Genomic DNA, 19,444 nt, shown 5'->3' with positions numbered 1-19,444 from the left:
GATCAGCAGAGGAAGCAGTGGTGGCACAGGGAGAGCCACGATCCCATGCGTCTTCACTCCATATGGACCCAGCAGAGGTGGAAACAGGAGGAAGGAAAACAAAAGATTATGTAAGGAGGTGACAGGATAGAGAAGTGAGAGAGAGAGAGAGAGAGAGAGAGAGAGAGAGAGAAAGAGAGCAATGCAATATGGGAAGGTGGTTTTCCAGTGGGAAGCAAATGTTGCAGTTGGGGCTGGCCTCTTATATGGGGCACCTATGACCACACCCCAAAATAGTGGCATAGAGCCCCTCTATTTTATCCATGACAAAGTGCAAAGAATGCTTTTAAAATGAAATAAAATAAAATGTTGCCACCCCTTCGATCCCCAGCAGCCCTTCCTCCCCCTTCCCAGGACAAAATTAAAATGCATAGTTTGCATTATTTCAAAAGAAAATAATATTCACTTGAGTAGAGGAGTAACTTAGCAGAGAGCAGCAGGCTGAGATCCAGGATTCAAATCCTACTATTAGGAATGTGCATTTGTTTGAAATGACATGGGAATGCCAACAACATTTCCTATGCCATTTCTTTTCCAAAAGAATGCATGCTATTGAGAAACAGTGCATACTCTTTGCACATAGTGTGCACTGCTAATAAAATTTTTTTTTTAATGAAAAAAAAACCCCAGACAAAACATTTATCCAGCTGTGGGTCAGCGAGTTTTTATGCACTGACCATCACTGGATAAATGAGACCCAGATATTCAAAGCTGAACCATGTCTGAGCACCAGCATTGAATATCCAGGTCTGACCAGACTGCTCCTGACCTCCACGACTTATGCAGGTCTCAGCCTATATTCAGATGGGACCCGCATGAGGGTATCTCCACTTGCCCACCCCCTGAAACTGGCGGCATCTGATTCTGAATCTCCCCAGATCAATAGGCCTCCTCCCAACTCCCCCCCCCAAACAGCAATAGGCCCCCTCCTTTCTGACCCTCCCAAAGAGCAATAGGCATGCTTCTAAAGCCCTCACTTGTAGGTCCTCTGGGCCTACCTTAACCTTCCTGATGGTCCAGTGAGGTCATTGGGGCAGAAGCTATACCCAGTGGCGTAGGAAGGGGGGGCGGGAGGGGCGGTCCGCCCCGGGTGCACGCGCTCAGGGGGTGCCGGCCCCGCTGGTTCCCTGCTCCCTCTGCCCCGGAACAGAGAGAGCAGGGAACCAGCGGGGCCGACGCAGTTCCGAGTGATGTGCACTTGGGGCGGATCGGCCCTCCCGCAGGTAAGAATGCGGTCTGGGGGGGGGGGGGGGGTCGCGCCGTGCTGCACCCGGGGGGGGGGGGTGCACAGCGGTGACCCGCCCCGGGTGCCATTAGCCCTCGCTACGGCACTGGCTATACCCAGTTGCTTCTGCCCATGCCAGCTGTGACATCAAAATGTCTGCCTTGACTTCTAGCAGAAGTCTCACAGTACCATTACTATCACAGGGTAGTACTGCAAGACTGCCACTAGAGATCACAACAGCCATTTTGAGGCAGCAGCTGGTATGGGCAGGAGCGACTGGGGATCACAGCTACCCCAAAGATCCCGCTGGACCACCAGAGAAGGTTAAGGTAGGCCCAGAGGGATGTGTAGGGGGTTGAGGAATTAGGAGGGCGCCTGTTGCTCTTTGGGAGGGTCAGAAAGGAGGGTGACTTGCTGTTTGGGGGAGGGGAAGGAAGGAAGACTACATACTGCTACAGGCTGCTAGCTGGAAATTATCCAGGTGCTGGCTGATATTCAGTGCTTCCACTCACATAGGTAACTGGGCAAAATTTAAGACTGCTATTTATGTGGTTCTACATGCCCAGTTGGCTATTCAGGTACCAGTACTGAATAATGTGGGCACCTACTCTTCCCCAGCTCCACGTCTGGAATGGCCCACCCCTGCTCAGTTTTGCCTTTGGGATTAGTGCCAATATTCAATGGTGCCACTGTATATTAGTGGCCAGCCCACTGAGTGTGATTTAAGCAGGCTGGAGCCTCTCATGCTTGCTTAAATGACTTTCAATATTGGATGTTTGGGTTGTAAGCCCCCCTTGGGCTAGGAAAATACCTGAATGCAATTCACCTTGAGCTACTATTGATAAGATGTGTTGTGCTAAATCCAAATACATTTTCAAATCACAGCACATACCAGTATATGTATATTCACAATCATTTCCAATATATTATAATACTGTCTACAATATTGTTACTATATACATAGAGTCACCTATTTACTAATACTTAGCACATGATAACATTATGTCTCAGTAAATATCAACAGTAATATAGCAACCTTTAAGCCACTTGAAAAATGTGACACAGTAAAGCATCTCATAGCACAGACTCTTATTTAAGGGACCATTTGTTAATAGTGTACACTAATTCTATTAGTAAATGACCTTCTTGGCTGGAAAAGTGATAAGCTCTGATTTTCAAAATTTCTGTAAGCAAAAGAAACCAGACACAGGCATGTTTGTTTGGTTTTTTTAATTGTATTCTGAAAAATCATTCTGGGAGTGTTTGAAGTATCATCTCTAGAACCCTTTATCTTCTGCTGAGAATCTATTTCTGGGGTTTCTTCTCTTTATTACTGCTTTCAACAATGAATTGACTTTGTCTTTTAATGTCATCCCTGGTAGTGACGCTGTCTGTGTCTTGGGTTTCAAATTCAAATAGGTCTGGTACAGAGAAAGCAACAGGTTTATACAAGTGTTTCTAGTAAGACAGCACAAAGAAGAAAGGGATGGATGGACCCTCCTTGTCCCTACCACAGCATAAAAATATAAGAAATACCATACTGGGACAGACCAATGGTTGATGAAGCTAAGGTTACCAGACATCCCCAATTCTTGGGGATTGTGCCTGCTTTCAGACCTGTGTCCATGACTGCCTCTTTGGCAACTTTGTCCCCGAATCTAGTAACAGGTACAGAGATGGCAAGTGAAGTTCAGTATCAGTGTGATACTGTGCCCTGGCTCCCTCAAATGCTATAGAAAAATGCCTCCCTTCCACCTCCCTGCAAGCCCTCCCGTGGTCCTACTACTACTACTTATCATTTCTAAAGCGCTACTAGACGTACGCAGCGCTGTACACTTGAACATGAAGAGACAGTCCCTGCTCGGCAGAGCTTAAAATCTAATTAGGACAAACAAGACAAACAAGAGATAAGGGAATATTAAAGTGAGGATGATAAAATAAGGGTTCTGAACAAGTGAATAAGGGTTAGGAGTTATAAACTGCATCAAAAAGGTAGGCTTTTAGCTTAGATTTGAATGCCAGAGATGGAGCTTGACGTACCGGCTCAGGAAATCTATTCCAGGCATATGGTGCAGCAAGATAAAAGGAGCGGAGTCTGGAGTTAGCATCTCCCCCATCCTCCTCTTTCATGGCTTCCTTGTTTGAACAGTGTCAACATTAAAAATAAAGTGGCACCACAGAGTCTCCACTTGTGCCTACTGCCACTCTGCTTGGTCCTGCCCCCATGCCAAGAAGAAGTGTGCATCAATAAGGGCAGGACCCAGCAGAGACAAGAAGGGCACTTGAGCAGAGGCTCCACATCACCACTTTTCTTTTTAATACTATCAATAGAAATCACACAAAATAAAACATGGAAAAGAAAATAAGATGATACCTTTTTTATTGGACATAACTTAATACATTTCTTGATTAGCTTTCGAAGGTTGCCCTTCTTTGTCAGATCGGAAATAAGCAAATGTGCTAGCTGACAGTGTATATAAGTGAAAACATTCAAGCATTACTATGACAGTCTGACAGGGTGGGAGGATGGGGGTGGGTAGGAGGTATGCATGGGGACATCAAAGCATATCATTGATATTCTAACAGGATGGGTATGGATAGGTGAGGGGTGGGGTGATCAACAGAGACATACAGCTTTATGGTTTATAATGGGCTAGGAACCCCAGATCCTTGTTAAGTCCTTTCTGTTGGGTGTTAAAATAGTCAATCATTCTGACTTCAAAGGTCTTACGTTCTTGTATGGTTTTAAAGTTACCTTTCAGGATTCTTTAAAACCATACAAGAACGTAAGACCTTTGAAGTCAGAATGATTGACTATTTTAACAAGAAATGTATTAAGTTATGTCCAATAAAAAAGGTATCATCTTATTTTCTTTTCCATGTTTTATTTTGTTTGATTTCTATTGATAACCTTAAGAGTGGACTAAAACGGCTACCACACTCCTCTACTTTTTAATACTGACACGGATTAAACAGGAAGTCATGAAAAAGGTGAGGAGAAAGTGGACCCAGAGGAGAGGGTAGCAAGAAGAGGAGATGCTGGACTCAAACGTAGAGTGGAGAGAAGAGAGATGATGACCTTAAGTTGGAGAGGGGAGAGAAAAAAAGAAAGGTAGAGATGCTGAAAGGAAAGGGGGAGAGAGAGATCTGGATGGAGATGCTGAAGGGAGATGGGAGAGGAGAGCGGTGGTGATTCTGGGCCCCAGAGAAGGGGTCAAAGGGGAAGCGAAAGTTGGAGATGCTGGTCCAGGGGGATGGGGGGAGAAGTGTGTGTGTGTGTGCGAGAAGTGAAAGAGAAAACTCATGAGAGGAGAAATGGGAAGAGCAAAAAGGACAAGAAATGGGGAAAGCATTAAGAGAAAGGGAAAGAAACATACATAGAAAAAGAGTTTTCAAATATCCACTGAAGAAAAGAGAAAGCTGAAACAGAAAAGAAAAAAAAGAGATAACACCAGAGAGAAAAACAAAAGGAACAGATGAGTCCAGAGAGTGAGAAAAGAGATGCTGACCAATAAAACCAAGCCAGAGACACCAAAGATTAGATGTTTTGATTGTCCAAATGTCTTGGGACCCAGTTCAAATTTTCAGAACCTGAACTTATGTCTCACATAATGTTTACATGTTAAACAGTTGGATTTTGTCAGTTGATTTGACTTTCATTGCATAATTAATTCTCTATGGGGTCCTTTTACTAAGCTGCATAGGTGCCTATGCAAACCCAACATGTGTCAATTTAGAATTACAGCCCGGCTACTGCATGGCACGGGCAGTAATTTAATTTTTTATGTGCGTCCACTATACGTGCCTGAAAATAATTTTTATTTTCCAGCACATGGCACTAACCGGGCAGTAAAAGGCATTGTACGCATGTTGACCATTACCGCCCAATTAACGCATGAGACCGTAGTGCTAAGTGAATGGGTGCTACTACTACTACTACTACTATTTAGCATTTCTATAGTGCTACAAAGCGTACGCAGCGCTGCACAAACATAGAAGAAAGACAGTCCCTGCTCAAAGAGCTTACAATCTAATAGACAAAAAAAAATAAAGTAAGCAAATCAAATCAATTAATGTGAACGGGAAAGAAGAGAGGAGGGTAGGTGGAGGCGAGTGGTTACAAGTGGTTACGAGTCAAAAGCAATGTTAAAGAGGTGGGCATTCAGTCTAGATTTAAAGGTGGCCAAGGATGGGGCAAGACGTAGGGGCTCAGGAAGTTTATTCCAGGCGTAGGGTGCAGCGAGACAGAAGGCGCGAAGTCTGGAGTTGGCAGTAGTGGAGAAGGGAACAGATAAGAAGGATTTATCCATGGAGCGGAGTGCACGGGAAGGGGTGTAGGGAAGGACGAGTGTGGAGAGATACTGGGGAGCAGCAGAGTGAGTACATTTATAGGTTAGTAGAAGAAGTTTGAACAGGATGCGAAAACGGATAGGGAGCCAGTGAAGGGACTTGAGGAGAGGGGTAGTATGAGTAAAGCGACCCTGGTGGAAGACGAGATGAGCAGCAGAGTTTTGAACCGACTGGAGAGGGGAGAGGTGACTAAGTGGGAGGCCAGCAAGAAGCAGATTGCAGTAGTCTAAGCGAGAGGTGACAAGGGTGTGGATGAGGGTTTTGGTAGAGTGCTCGGAAAGAAAGGGGCGGATTTTACGGATGTTGTAAAGAAAGAAATGACAGGTCTTGGCAATCTGCTGGATATGAGCAGAGAAGGAGAGAGAAGAGTCAAAGATGACCCCAAGGTTTCGAGCTGAGGAGACAGGGAGAATGAGAGAGCCATCAACAGAAATAGAAAACGGGGGGAGTGGGGAGGTGGGTTTGGGGGGGGGGGGGAAATGAGAAGTTCGGTTTTGGTCATATTTAATTTCAGGTGGCGTTGAGACATCCAGACAGCAATGTCAGACAAGCACGCTGAAACTTTGGTTTGGATGCAAGGTGAGATATCAGGGGTAGAAAGGTAGATTTGGGAGTCATCAGCAAAGAGATGGTAGGAAAAGCCATGGGATGAGATTAATGAACCAAGGGAAGAAGTGTAGATAGAAAAGAGGAGGGGACCAAGAACAGAATCCTGAGGTACGCCGACAGGCAGAGGGATAGAAGTAGAAGAGGATCCACCAGAGTGAACACTAAAGGTGCGGAGGGAGAGATAGGAAGAGAACCAGGAAAGGACAGAGCCCTGGAATCCAAGTGAGGACAGGGTATCGAGAAGTATGCTGTGATCGACAGTGTCAAAAGCAGCGGAAAGATCAAGAAGAATGAGGATGGAATATTGACCTCTGGATTTAGCCAGTAATAGGTCATTGGAGACTTTAGTAAGCGCAGTTTCGGTTGAGTGGAGAGGGCGAAAACCAGATTGTAGTGGGTCAAGAATAGCATGTGAGGAGAGAAAATCAAGGCAGCGGCGGTGAACAGCATGCTCAAGTAATTTGGAGAGAAAAGGAAGGAGGGAGATGGGTCGGTAATTAGAGGGACAAGTAGGGTCGAGTGAAGGCTTCTTAAGGAGAGGTGTGACCACAGCATGTTTAAAGGCAGCAGGGACAGTCGCAGTGGAAAGTGAGAGGTTGAGAATGTGACAGATAAAAGGAATAAGAGCAGGTGAGATGGCATTAAGAAGGTGGGTGGGAATGGGATCGGTGGAACAGATGGTACATTTTGAGGAAGAAAGGAGAAGTGTAGTTTCCTCAATAGTAACTTCAGGAAAGGAGGAAAGGGAATGAGGGGAAGGAGAGAGAGGAGAACGGACTGGTGGCGGTAAGGCCTCATACCCAAAATGGACACTTGCCAATTTTTATTTTGCCGCACGTCCATTTTCGGCAAAAAAAGGCCTTTTTACAGGTGTGCTGAAAAATGCATCTGCGCGCATCCAAAAGATGCGCCTACATTAGCGCAGGCCATTTTCCAGCACACCTTAGTAAAAGGACCCCTATGTGTCTTTAAAACTGGACCCTAAAGAGGCAATTCTATAAGGAATTGTTTCCATTATGGTACCTTGATGCCACACAGAGCCTGTTCTATAATGTCATCTGGACACCTAGAGTTGCATATCCTGGTACTGGTGCTCCTAACATTTATATGCCTTCACTTACACCAGTTATAGACCCGATGTAACAGCGATCAATTGAATGCAGCAGGGACATGCATGACTGACAATATTCTGGAAGTTACACATTGAGTAGGAGCTCACACATGCTCTGCCCATATGTACACCCTCTTTGCGTTTACATACTATTTCATAACATAAGAATATCACAAATATAAAAATTTGAGAACAAAAATAATAATACTAAATCTCAAAAATAGTTTTGTTCAGAACACTGAAGGAGAAGAACTGAGGAACAACAATCCAAAGTTTTAATAAATGAAACCTCAACTGCTACAGAAGGTCTACATAGATGACTCTTCCCAAGTGGCTATAATCACTGGTTTCAAATGGAGTGCCAAAAAAATAACAGCAGAAAACAACTCCTAAACAGGAGAAAAAACTACTGTTGTAAAAAAAACTGGACGTTACCCATTCTTACAAAATTACAAAACCAGTCTCTTCACTATCCATGTTCATATATAGCTAGAAAATACAAACTAAGTGACTTTGTTTTTTCCTGTGTACTGGTTTTGCTTTGGATTTTAATCCAAACTAAGGGCCCTGTTTACTAAGCTGTGCGCGTTAGCATCTTTAATGCGCGTTAAACATGTACACACGTTAACTGTGTAGGCACCTACAATATCCTTATAGGCGCCTATATGGTTAACGCGCACTCTAATTGTAGGCTCGTTAAAAACACTAACGTGCCTTAGTAAACAGGGCCCTAAGTGACTTTGTTTTTTCCTGTGCACTGGTTTTGTTTTGGGTTTGGATTTTCTAGCTATATATGAAAATTGATAGTGAGGAGACTGGTTTTGCAATTTTGTAAGAATGGCAATGTCCATTTTTTTACAACGGTAGTTTTTTCTCCTGTTTAGGAATTGTTTTCTGCTGTCATTTTTTTCGGAGCTCCATTTGAAACCAGTGATTATAGTCACCTGAGAAGAGTCATCTATGTAGACCTTCTGTGGCTGTCGAGGTTTCATTTATTAAAACTATAGTTCAGGGCCGCCAAGGGGGGGGGGGGGGGGGTGGAGGGGGGCAAAATTCACTGGGCCCGGGCCCAGCGCTGGCAGGCTTGTTCCTGCCTGTTTCCGGGTCTGTCTTCTTCCGCTCCTGCATGCCGCCCAGGACCCGGATGATTGCATTAACACAGAATCGCATTAATGCAATTATCCATGTCCCAACTCGCAGCATGGACAGGAGCAGCGCAGGAGAGGACAGAGCAAGGGAGCACAAAGAAAGGTGCTGGGGTGGCAGCCCAGGTGGGGAGGCGTGGGGGGGAAGGCATACGCACGGCAGTCCAGTCCTGCCCCGGGCCCAGCTGTGTCTCTCAGCAGCCTTGCTGTGGTTTGTTGCTACTCAGTTCTCCTCCTTCAATGTTCTGAACAAAACTATTTTTTGAGATTTAATAACATAAGAATAGCCATACTGGGTCAAACCAATGGTTCATCTAGCCCAGTATCCTGCTTCCAGCAGTGGCCAATCCAGGTCATAAGTACCTGGCAGATTAAAAGCAGCAAAATTCCATAATACTGATGCAAGTTGTTGTAGGATAGCACGTAATCACCCTGCTGTCACTTTCATGGTTTAGTGTACTGTTGAATAAAAGCATAAAAAATAGAAGTGGAAAGCTTCAAAGAACATGCAGAGCAAGCTGTTTCAACACTAAATCTCCTGAGGCATGAGAAAAGGGCATTAAAACATCAGCCAAAGGCACGGCTCCAGAAAGTCTGGCAAGAAGGGGGGCCAATAAGGGGAAACAGATGTAGCATGTTCTGCACAATAGCGTTGTGGTATTCAGAGACTTGCACAGGAATGTTGTATGAGAGAATTAGTCAGATGCCGAAGAAGAACGGTATAAAAACAGAGTGCAACAAAGAAGCATTAAGCATTTTGACTCCTTTGCCTTAAGCATTCTGTATATAGCATTCTGATTTCTCTTGTACATTGCTTGTTTAGCATTCTGACTTGTATATTGCTTATAAAAAAAATGCTTCCTGACTAAGCCCATTGATGCTATTCAGAAAATTCTGAACTAAGAATAAACTTTTTATATTAAATAGGAAATTCGTCTGGCCTTTTCTACAAAAGTGGCGAGCCAGCCAGGAGAGAAGATTTATGCCGCACACGGAAAAGAGAAGGCGAGACGAATGACAAATTAAGTGTTTGTTGTTAATGAAGTTTTTTACAGGAGAGAGCAAGCGTTGTTTAAGCCTGATTTCTGTGTACCACTAATTTGGGAGTGATCAACCTACTGACGTGGACATACGGGTGACGACTCCTGGGCTTGCTAAAGAGAATAAGAAGACGCGTGAGTAAGCTTACATTGTGGACTTATTAGTGGTATATTTGTTTAGCTTTGTAGTTTTCTTTTTTGTATATTTTCTTTGTTTAGGTGCATTAGTATATTTTTGTAGGTTGTGGCTCTATAGGAGAAATTTTAATAGTCAGAATAAAATGGAAGGGAAAGGGGCAGATAAGAAAGAAAAGCCTCCTGTATATGCTTTGTATTTAGATTTAGATAGTTCAAAAAAATGCACCCCTTTGCAGCATGTCATAGAATTATTCCCGTTAGAAAAAAAACAGATTGAAAAAATACATGAGAAATGGGTCAAATATGATGCAAACTGGTCTCAGTATGGATCGTTTGATCGTCCAAAATTATTATCTCTCCTGAAATATATACAAGAGAATAAGAAAAAGAAGAAAAGCTTAGAGAAGCATCTTACAATTTGGAATTTATTTTCTGTAGCAGCAGATCTTTTTCATGCTGATGTAGATAGGATACAACAAGAGGCAGAAATGTATAAAAGAAATAATCCCCCGTCGTATGAATCTAGCAGGGACACGTTGTGCCCCCTAAGGGCGACTGATAAAATGAAGGAATCAAAGCCAAAGCGCTCTGTGCCATGCGCTGGGTATTCGGCTCTTGATGACCCCCCCAGTGATTCAGAAAGTGAAAAGGGAGGGGATAATGAGGACAGTGATGTGGGGACTAGGGAACAGAAAAAGGAGAAAAAACGGGTGAGACAGAAAGAAAAAGGAAAATCTAGTGCAGAATCAGGCACTTACCCTGATTTGAAAACCCTAATTATATCAGAACAATATGACCTGGCAACTCAATTTGAAATTGAGGGACGGCTTCGGCTATGTACTGAGCCACCCCCTGAACCTTCCCTTAAAAGGGATCCTCAGACACCCACGTCTAAAATCAGGGAAACACCACCCAAATTGACACCCAGACCGTCAAAGGCAATTTTTAGGGAAACCCATATAGCTGCAGAACTTGTGAGATTGGATAAAACTAAATATGGGGAAGAATGGTGGGGAGTTACTAAGAACCTGTTGGAAGTTAAAAACCTCCTTTTCCCCTGTGATAAGGGAGGACCTACCTCACATGAGGACATACAGAATTTGACAGAAGTAATAAATAAATATTGCCCCAAGGCGGGAAGCCTGGGCTTTATTAAAGCAGGGTTGGAGTACTGGGACAATTGGTTTTACAAAATAAAACAGGCTGAAGAAGAGGTGGAAGAGGAATATAAACAGGAGATTTGCGGCGCTTTAGATAGTAGTGCTTTACACATGCCAGTTATGACGCGCTTAGACGCAGCTGGCAATCGAGTACGCCATTACAAACCATACACCCCCGTAGATGTTACAACTTTAGTTGCAAAAATTCCCAGTATAGTGAAAGGAGCTCGTATGTGGTTAGATGAGATAGAACAGGCAACTGCAGGGACTCAATTGACTATTGGGGATTTTAAAGCCCTGTGTGCAGCGTCAGGAATTAGTATATCTCAACTGGCAGTGCAGTGTGGATATCAGCGCCTGCCATCACATACTGTGGATGGGGATGTATACGCAGGGAATAGTAAGGCTGCTCTTTCTGCAGCTCTGCATGTGATGTATCCAACACCGATTGATTTTTCAGCCATAACAGCAAATAAATGGGACCCTAAAACTGATTTTTCGGCACATTTGACAAAATGTATAAATTTGTATAAGGCTCAAACAGGGCAAGATGCAGATGTGGATCATAATGTAGCAGTATTTTTACACCTATTCATGTCCACACTGCCTGATAATATGCGTAAGAATTTAGACGCTGTCATTGCCCTGTCCTCAAAGCCGTGGCCAGAAATAAGAGAGACATTGATGCATTTTAGTAATGTGCATCGTAAACTGATAGAGACCCCACAGAAAGAACAGGCTAAATTAACTTCTAAGTTAATGACTATGCAGTTAAAGGATTTGGAAAGCAAGGAACAGGATAGAAACAAAAAACAGGAAACAATTGTACCTCCACAGGTCATTTACTATGTACAACCGGGATATAGCCGGCCGTACCAACCAAGGGGACAAGGCATGGTTAGAGGCATGGGTAGAGGCCGAGGGATGCAAGGATCAGGACCATCACCTAATAGAAGGACGCATGTACAATGTTGGGGCTGTAATCAATTTGGTCACTATGCTTCAGAATGTTATCAGAATGCAGGAATGCCCCAAGTACAAATGCAGACGCAGCAAGGATTAATGCCACAAGTAGTAGGGATACCTGCGAGTGCCCCGCAGACTGCAATACAGCAGCCGGCGACGCAATCACAGGGACCAGGAGCGGCAGTACAGAGACAGGGTACTGTGAATGCCTTTCCAACTTGGCAGAATATTCCAGACCAATGCTATTGACTGGAAACAGACCCGTGTCAGGAGGAGGGAATGATTTTCAGGTTAGACACAAGGGAGCCCTTTATTACATTGACAATTGGAAAATATGGAACTCCTGTGAGATTTTTGATAGATACAGGGGCGAGTACCTCTGTGTTATGTGCAAAACCACTGGGAGTTAAGCTTTCAAATCAGTATAGAACAACAGTGGGATTTACGGGGATAGAACAAAGAAAAAGGCTAACAGAACCGACTCTGGTGCGCTTGGAATGCCAACCGCACGGTTCAAGGGAGGCTGTGGTACCCTTCTTAGTGGCACCTGATTGCCCAGTAAATTTGTGTGGTAGAGACTTGTTGTCTCAATTAGGACTGTGTTTAGATTTTGGAAATAAAGAAATACCAAGTTTGCTCACTATGGTCCAACAGTTGAATAATGAAAATAAAGTAAGGGTTATGGAAGAATTACCACAACATATTTGGAGTACAAGTGATTCACCATATGGACTAGCCGTAAATGCAAAACCCCACAAGATAGAATTAATAAAAGGGGCACAGGGGCCGAAGCAAGACCCTTACCCCATACGACCTAAATTAGTATCCAAAACCCTGGAACACATTGGTAAATTATTGAAATGTGGTATTATTGAACCTTCAGTATCCCCGTACAATACCCCATTGTTTCCGGTCCCGAAAGGGGAAAACAATGTAAGGATAGTACATGATTTAAGAGAGCTAAATGAGATTACAAGAAATCAATTTCCGATTTGTGCAAATCCTGCTACTCTTTTGCATACCCAGAATATATATGCATATAACACTGTTATTGACTTGTCTAATGCATTCTTTTCAATACCTCTTCATCCAGAGTCTAGGGATTTGACATCATTTATAGTACAGAATGAGGCATACAGGTGGACTAGGATGCCGCAAGGCTTTACTGATAGTCCATCGGTATTCTCAAAACAACTAATGATGGATTTAAAGGATTTCAGGAGTCAATTGCCTGACACGGTGTCATTGTTTGTCTATGTAGATGATATTCTACTGTCTGCTGAGACTGAAGCAGAATGCCTAGAATGGACTAGAAAATTATTTTTGTTATTAGGAGAGTTAGGATATAAATGTAACAAGGAAAAATGTGTTATAGCTCAGTCTACTGTCACCTTTTTAGGACAAAATGTTTCAGCAGAACATAAGGTCATTATACCTGAAGTTATATCTATTTTAAATGAGACTCCGGTACCGCAAACAGTTACCCAGTTACGTGCTGTTTTGGGAATGTTAAATTACTGCAGACAATGGATACCAAATTATACACAAAAAGTAATGAGACTGTATAAACATTTGAAACTGCCCGCAGCCACACCAAAGAATACACTAATTGTGTTGGAAGAGCAGGATAAGATGGTACTGGCTAAGATTGTGAGGGATTTGTTATCCCCAGGACCCTTAGCAGTAATAGATATACAATCACCTGTGCATTTGTGGGTAAAAGACATGGGAAACAGTTGGGCAGCTATGATTAATCAAAATAATGAAGTAAATACACCAGTAGCTTTTTTATCAGGCTCTTTTAATCATGTGGAAAAGGGAATGAAAGAAATACCAAAGTTATTGACAGCTATTGTGGCAGCAGTAGGCAAATGGAGAGCACAAATGCCTTTTGTTCCTATTGTAATACATACCAACCACACGATTAAAACGCTGTTGAGCCCTAGCCAGACGGCATTGACAGCCACTAGATTTGGAAAATATCAAGCAGTACTTTTAGGACAAGATATAAGAATAATACCATTAACTAAAGAACAAAGAAATAAGATAGATCTGCTTTTTCCTGTCGATCAAGAGGGTGAGATCGATACTATAGAAATCCCTACATTTCACTGTCTTACTTTTGAACCCTTATCTGATGGGTTGATATGGTTTACAGATGGAGCTTGTGAAAGGACTGTTGCAGGCTTTGCCTGCGTGCAGGTAGATGAGAATCTAAGAAAGATAATGCAAGTACAATATAAAACCCCTCCTGACCAGACTGCACAGCATGCTGAACTTTTGGCCGTTATTACGGCCTTACAACACACTGATATGACTCAAAATGTCACTATATATACTGATAGTGGTTACGTTGCAAGTTCACTACAGTATCATATATTAAAATGGCAGCGTAGGGGGATGATAACCAGTGCAGGTAAAAATCTACAACATTACACATATTGGAAATTGCTGTTTGAAATTTTGGCAAGAAGGGAACGTGAAGGTAGAAAAACTGCAGTTGTGTGGACCCCGGCCCACACTGAAAGGCCAACCTTTGAGGCACAAGATAATGCAATGGCTGATGCAGCAGCAACGGAGGTGGTTAAGCAAAGTGAAAAGATTTTGTATAATACTAGACAGACACAGGAAGGGCCACTTACGAATGTAGATAAGATTGAAATGTGGCAGCCAGAGGGACAGGAAAGTGAAAAATGGTTGAAGAGAGGATGTATGAAATTGGGAAGTGAATGGTTTAATGCAGAAGAAGGATTACCTTGCATGCCAATGAGCCAGGCGATTAAGGTATTGGCTGGGTGGCATGCAACCATGCACTGGAATAAGGAAACAATGAAACAACAATTTGAGCAAAGATTTTGGACTTTAAAAATTGATAACCTGATTCAACAGGTTGTGCAGAATTGCATGGTATGCAATATTAACATACCTAAACGAGGTCCTAAAATATCACCTGGGACACTTCCAATACCAGAAGGCCCAGCAAAAGAATGGTATATTGATTTCACTGATATGATTGTTCCAGTGCAGGGAAAAAGATATTTGTTAGTTTGGGTGGATGCTTTCTCAAGGTGGATAGAAGCATTTCCATGTAAAAGGGAGACAGCACATGAGGTGGTACAATGCCTGGTAACTCACATTATGCCAAGCCATGGGTGTCCATCTAGAATAATTTCTGATAACGGGACGCATTTCAATAACAGTGTTTTGAAAGAAATGGAAATGATTATGGGTTTAACACACAGGAAAGTATCAGTGTATCGCCCCACCTCCAATGGTTTGGTAGAGCGCTACAATGGTATTTTAAAAACAAAATTGAGAGTCTTACTAAAATCTCTCAATAAAGAAATGGTGGGAAAATTATATACATGGCTTGATGTATTGCCATTAGCATTAATGACAATAAGGGCCCAACCTAATGGGCGTACAAAATTGTCCCCATTCCAAATTCAGACAGGACGTCATTTCTTCCCGATGCAGACAGCAAGTACTGATAGCACAGCTCAGTACTGGCAAAAGCTACAACCGATGTTGAACCTGACAAGTGATATGATCCGAACAAATGTAGCATCACAGGCAGGGACTACTAATGATGTTTGTGCTTTTAAAGTAGGTGATCTAGTACTGCGAAAGAACTTTACACATAAAACGTGGAAGGATCCTGTGTATGTAGGGCCTTTTGCTATCACGGCCCTTACTCAGACCGCTGCCCGTCTGGAAGGTCATACTTCTTGGGTACATTTATCAGATATTCGACGAATCAATAATACTGAAGTTGACAAGGAATAGACAGACAACATGTCCATGTCCTTGAACATATTGATATTGCGTTGTTGTTGCTGTTTAGTTTTCCAATAGGATGGACAATGAATACGTATGAGAACAAGCTTGTAACGGCAGCAAAAATGTTGAATTTAATTGACTGTATTATATGCGCACACAGACTGACATCATCCTTGTCCTTGCCAGCTATGATGTTTGGGACTACAATGATAAAGCTCAGCATCATGTCTGTTATCCCAATAATACCTGTGTAAGGGATGGTGGAAACCTTCATTGGACAAATGAGACTATTCATAAGCAAGCCTTGCTTACGGACAAGTATCCACAGACATCATTTTGGTGTCTAATTAATAGTATGACAACTGGAAACATTCCCCTGATAAAGTGCAATTACACGCACAATGTTGTAACAGGTAATTGGTCTATAGGAAAAAGTACAGTGATTATAAATGTCACAGCCACCAAAGAAAAGTGTGGCAATAAAACAAGCTGCAATAAGACTTTAACTCAATGATATGTAACAACTGATTCAATGAATGTTAACACCTTGGAATATGCTTTTAATTTGTGTAATTTTTAATGCCACATCAGTTAATGCAATTAGGCATTATCCTTATAATTGTTCTTATATGAAAAGTAAGAATGACAGTGTACTTTCCTTTGATGAAACTCACTGTCTGTATACAAAGAAATATAAATTTTGTACCCTAGTACAATTGAATCTGTTTAATGCTGTGTAACATGTGTATTAGCATGTTTGCAAAGATGTGCCAGGATGCTTTTAAAATGACAATGGTAACTGAAATCAAGAATGAATAGAACTTTAATATGTCAGCCAAAAATATTGAAAAAGCGTGCAGAAACTGAATGCCACAAACAAGGGGGGAGGAGATTTAGAAGGGAGGTAAGGAAACAGACTGGAGCTGAAACAGATGTGTGAGGCCTGAAACAATCAGTCCTCAAAGGGAGGATGTTGAATAAAAGCATAAAAAATAGAAGTGGAAAGCTTCAAAGAACATGCAGAGCAAGCTGTTTCAACACTAAATCTCCTGAGGCATGAGAAAAGGGCATTAAAACATCAGCCAAAGGCACGGCTCCAGAAAGTCTGGCAAGAAGGGGGGCCAATAAGGGGAAACAGATGTAGCATGTTCTGCACAATAGCGTTGTGGTATTCAGAGACTTGCACAGGAATGTTGTATGAGAGAATTAGTCAGATGCCGAAGAAGAACGGTATAAAAACAGAGTGCAACAAAGAAGCATTAAGCATTTTGACTCCTTTGCCTTAAGCATTCTGTATATAGCATTCTGATTTCTCTTGTACATTGCTTGTTTAGCATTCTGACTTGTATATTGCTTATAAAAAAAATGCTTCCTGACTAAGCCCATTGATGCTATTCAGAAAATTCTGAACTAAGAATAAACTTTTTATATTAAATAGGAAATTCGTCTGGCCTTTTCTACAGTACCCTTACACACATGAGAATATTCTATATATTTATGAATGCAAGGGGCACAAATGCAGGTACCTTGATATAGAATTGCACTTCACATATTTTGTGTTAAGCAACTTGAAGAATGTGCTTTTAAGATTTAAAAGATTATAATATTTATTTTAGTAGAATATTAATTTTATGGTGAAAAGTTGCCCTTGGGAAGGCTTCCTCCCGTCTTGCCCTGCCTAGCCCCGCCAGGGTGTTCCAGATTTTCAAACCAAAAATGCGGTAACCTTAATGAAGCTCACCAGTATCCTGTCTCCAACAGAGGCCAATTCGGGTCACTTAGAAGTACCTAATTGATCCTAATGGAAACATCCATTCCCTGTTTGCTCTTACCTCTCTGCAGTAAGAGATGACATTTCCTAAGCCTGTTGTATTAACAGCTATTAATACAACTGTCTTTCAGAACTATGAACATAAGAACAGCCATACTGGGTCAGACCAATGGTCCATCTAGCCCAGTAACCTGCTTCCAACAGTGGCCAATTCAGGTCACAAGTACCTGGCAGAAACCTAATTAGTAGTAACATTCCATGCTACCAATCCAGGGGCAAGCAGTGGCTTCCCCCATGTCCATCTCAAGGCTTTTCCTCCAGGAACTTGTTCAAACCTTTTTTAAACCCAGATATGCTAAACGCTGTTACCACATCTTCCGGCAGAGAGTTCCAGAGCTTAACTATTATTTAAGTGAAAAAATATTTCCTCCTATTTGTTTTAAATGTATTTCCATGTAATTTCATTGAGTGTTCCCTGGTCTTTGTACCAGTGGTGTCTCTAGACAGAAATATTTGGGAAGCTAGGTATGGGGGGGGGGGGGGGGGGAGTCAAAGTGGCATTTTTGCATATCATACCTTCACCCCGTCCCCACACACACTTTTAAATTAGCTTGATAATTGATAGCATCATTCAACAATTCCTTCTGCATGGGAGTGGTCTGTATTCTCTACAGGATTAGTCAGAATCTTTATATAAACCCCGAAGGTCCAGTTCCATAATCACAAACTTCATATTCCCCAACAATGGAGTTATCGTTCGTAGAACATGCCATACAAAAAATACTCAAATTGTGATTATCACCTCATGAACAGCACAAACTCCTTCCACTGCCAGATACTTTGTTTAAAGCAGACACGTTTTAGTTTGGTGACTCTATAGGATGCGAAGACTACTAGTCCTTTGTATTTTTATTTTGGGTGGCAAAGGCCACCTTTGGCAGCTCTTGCCCCAGAGCCTGCTTTCAAACAAGCCAGACACTTTGCAAAATAACACAAAACCCTGCAAAAGGACACTCACCTATACAGGAAAAACTTACCAAAACATAATAGCCCTGACCCACCTATAAAAAGACAGTGTTATAAATATTAGACTAGGTGCTAGAGCACCAGTGAACCTGCTACTGGGATACTGGAATAAGCTGGATTGTTAAGCAGTAATACACAGACACTACATTTTAGCAGAATCCTTCGCCTTAGTCAGATACATAGAACACAGACAGACCCTCACCTGATATAAAATAGGGGACCACAAAAACTGAAATGGAGACTTGCAAGTATGTCTATAAGCAGTGAAAATACTGCTAAAAAAAAGAGAAACAGAAATGCATTTTCTTCTGTACTCTGCTAAATACAAAAATATAAAAAATGTACATTTCCCAAAGCAGACACGTACCAATCTTTAAAAAGTATTAAATTATTTTTTTTCTTTTTTACTTTTGTTGATTGTGTACTTTTCTTTTTTTTTTTTGGATTTCAAAATCTTTTATTGAAAATAAAAGCCATTACAACAGCAATAAGTACACATATGCCAACAGAACATCTAATAACACGAACAAATAGTTCCAAATCTAGTCAACATAAACATCCTCAGCTTAAACCCTAACATCCCAATCCCCCCCGCTATTATAGAAGTCCAAGAGTGGGGTCCGGACAGGAGGACCAGGTCACATAGATGTCCCATATTTTCTGATATGATATGAGATGGCCAGTACGTTTTGCTGTCAGTTTAGACATCAGATGAATACGATCCAATTTGCGGACCACAACCTCCAAACCTGGTAGTGTACTCTGCCGCCATGCCGTCGCCAGAACCAGCTTACTAGCTACAAAGACAAATGTAGCTAAATGATGAATATGTGGCTTGACACCTCTGGGCTTGACGTGGAGAAGGCAATGTTCCATTTTCAAAGGGTAGGAGAGCTTAGTAATACTCTGCACCAATCGTATTACATCAGTCCAATATTTCTGAACCTTAGGACACGTCCACCAAATATGGTACATATCCCCCACCCCAGTACATTGGCGCCAGCACAAAGCCGACACCGAGGGAAACATCTTATGTAATCTACTTGGGGTGTAATACCAATTATACAAAATTTTGTACCCATTC

General features: G+C 42.1%; 1 protein-coding gene across 1 annotated transcript in view; it reads right to left on the bottom strand.

Moving 5' to 3' along the window:
• Nucleotides 1-2,569: 2,569 nt before the first annotated feature.
• The window catches only part of CCDC183 (coiled-coil domain containing 183), a 237,639-nt gene continuing 220,764 nt past the window's right edge, over nucleotides 2,570-19,444 (bottom strand). The window contains 1 exon segment of the mRNA XM_030206812.1: nucleotides 2,570-2,685. Coding sequence (XP_030062672.1) covers nucleotides 2,570-2,685 — 116 coding nt within the window.

This window comes from Microcaecilia unicolor, chromosome 6, assembly GCF_901765095.1.
Source record: "Microcaecilia unicolor chromosome 6, aMicUni1.1, whole genome shotgun sequence".
In the NCBI taxonomy this organism is placed as follows: domain Eukaryota; kingdom Metazoa; phylum Chordata; class Amphibia; order Gymnophiona; family Siphonopidae; genus Microcaecilia; species Microcaecilia unicolor.
This window is presented reverse-complemented; position numbering and strand designations above follow the sequence as displayed.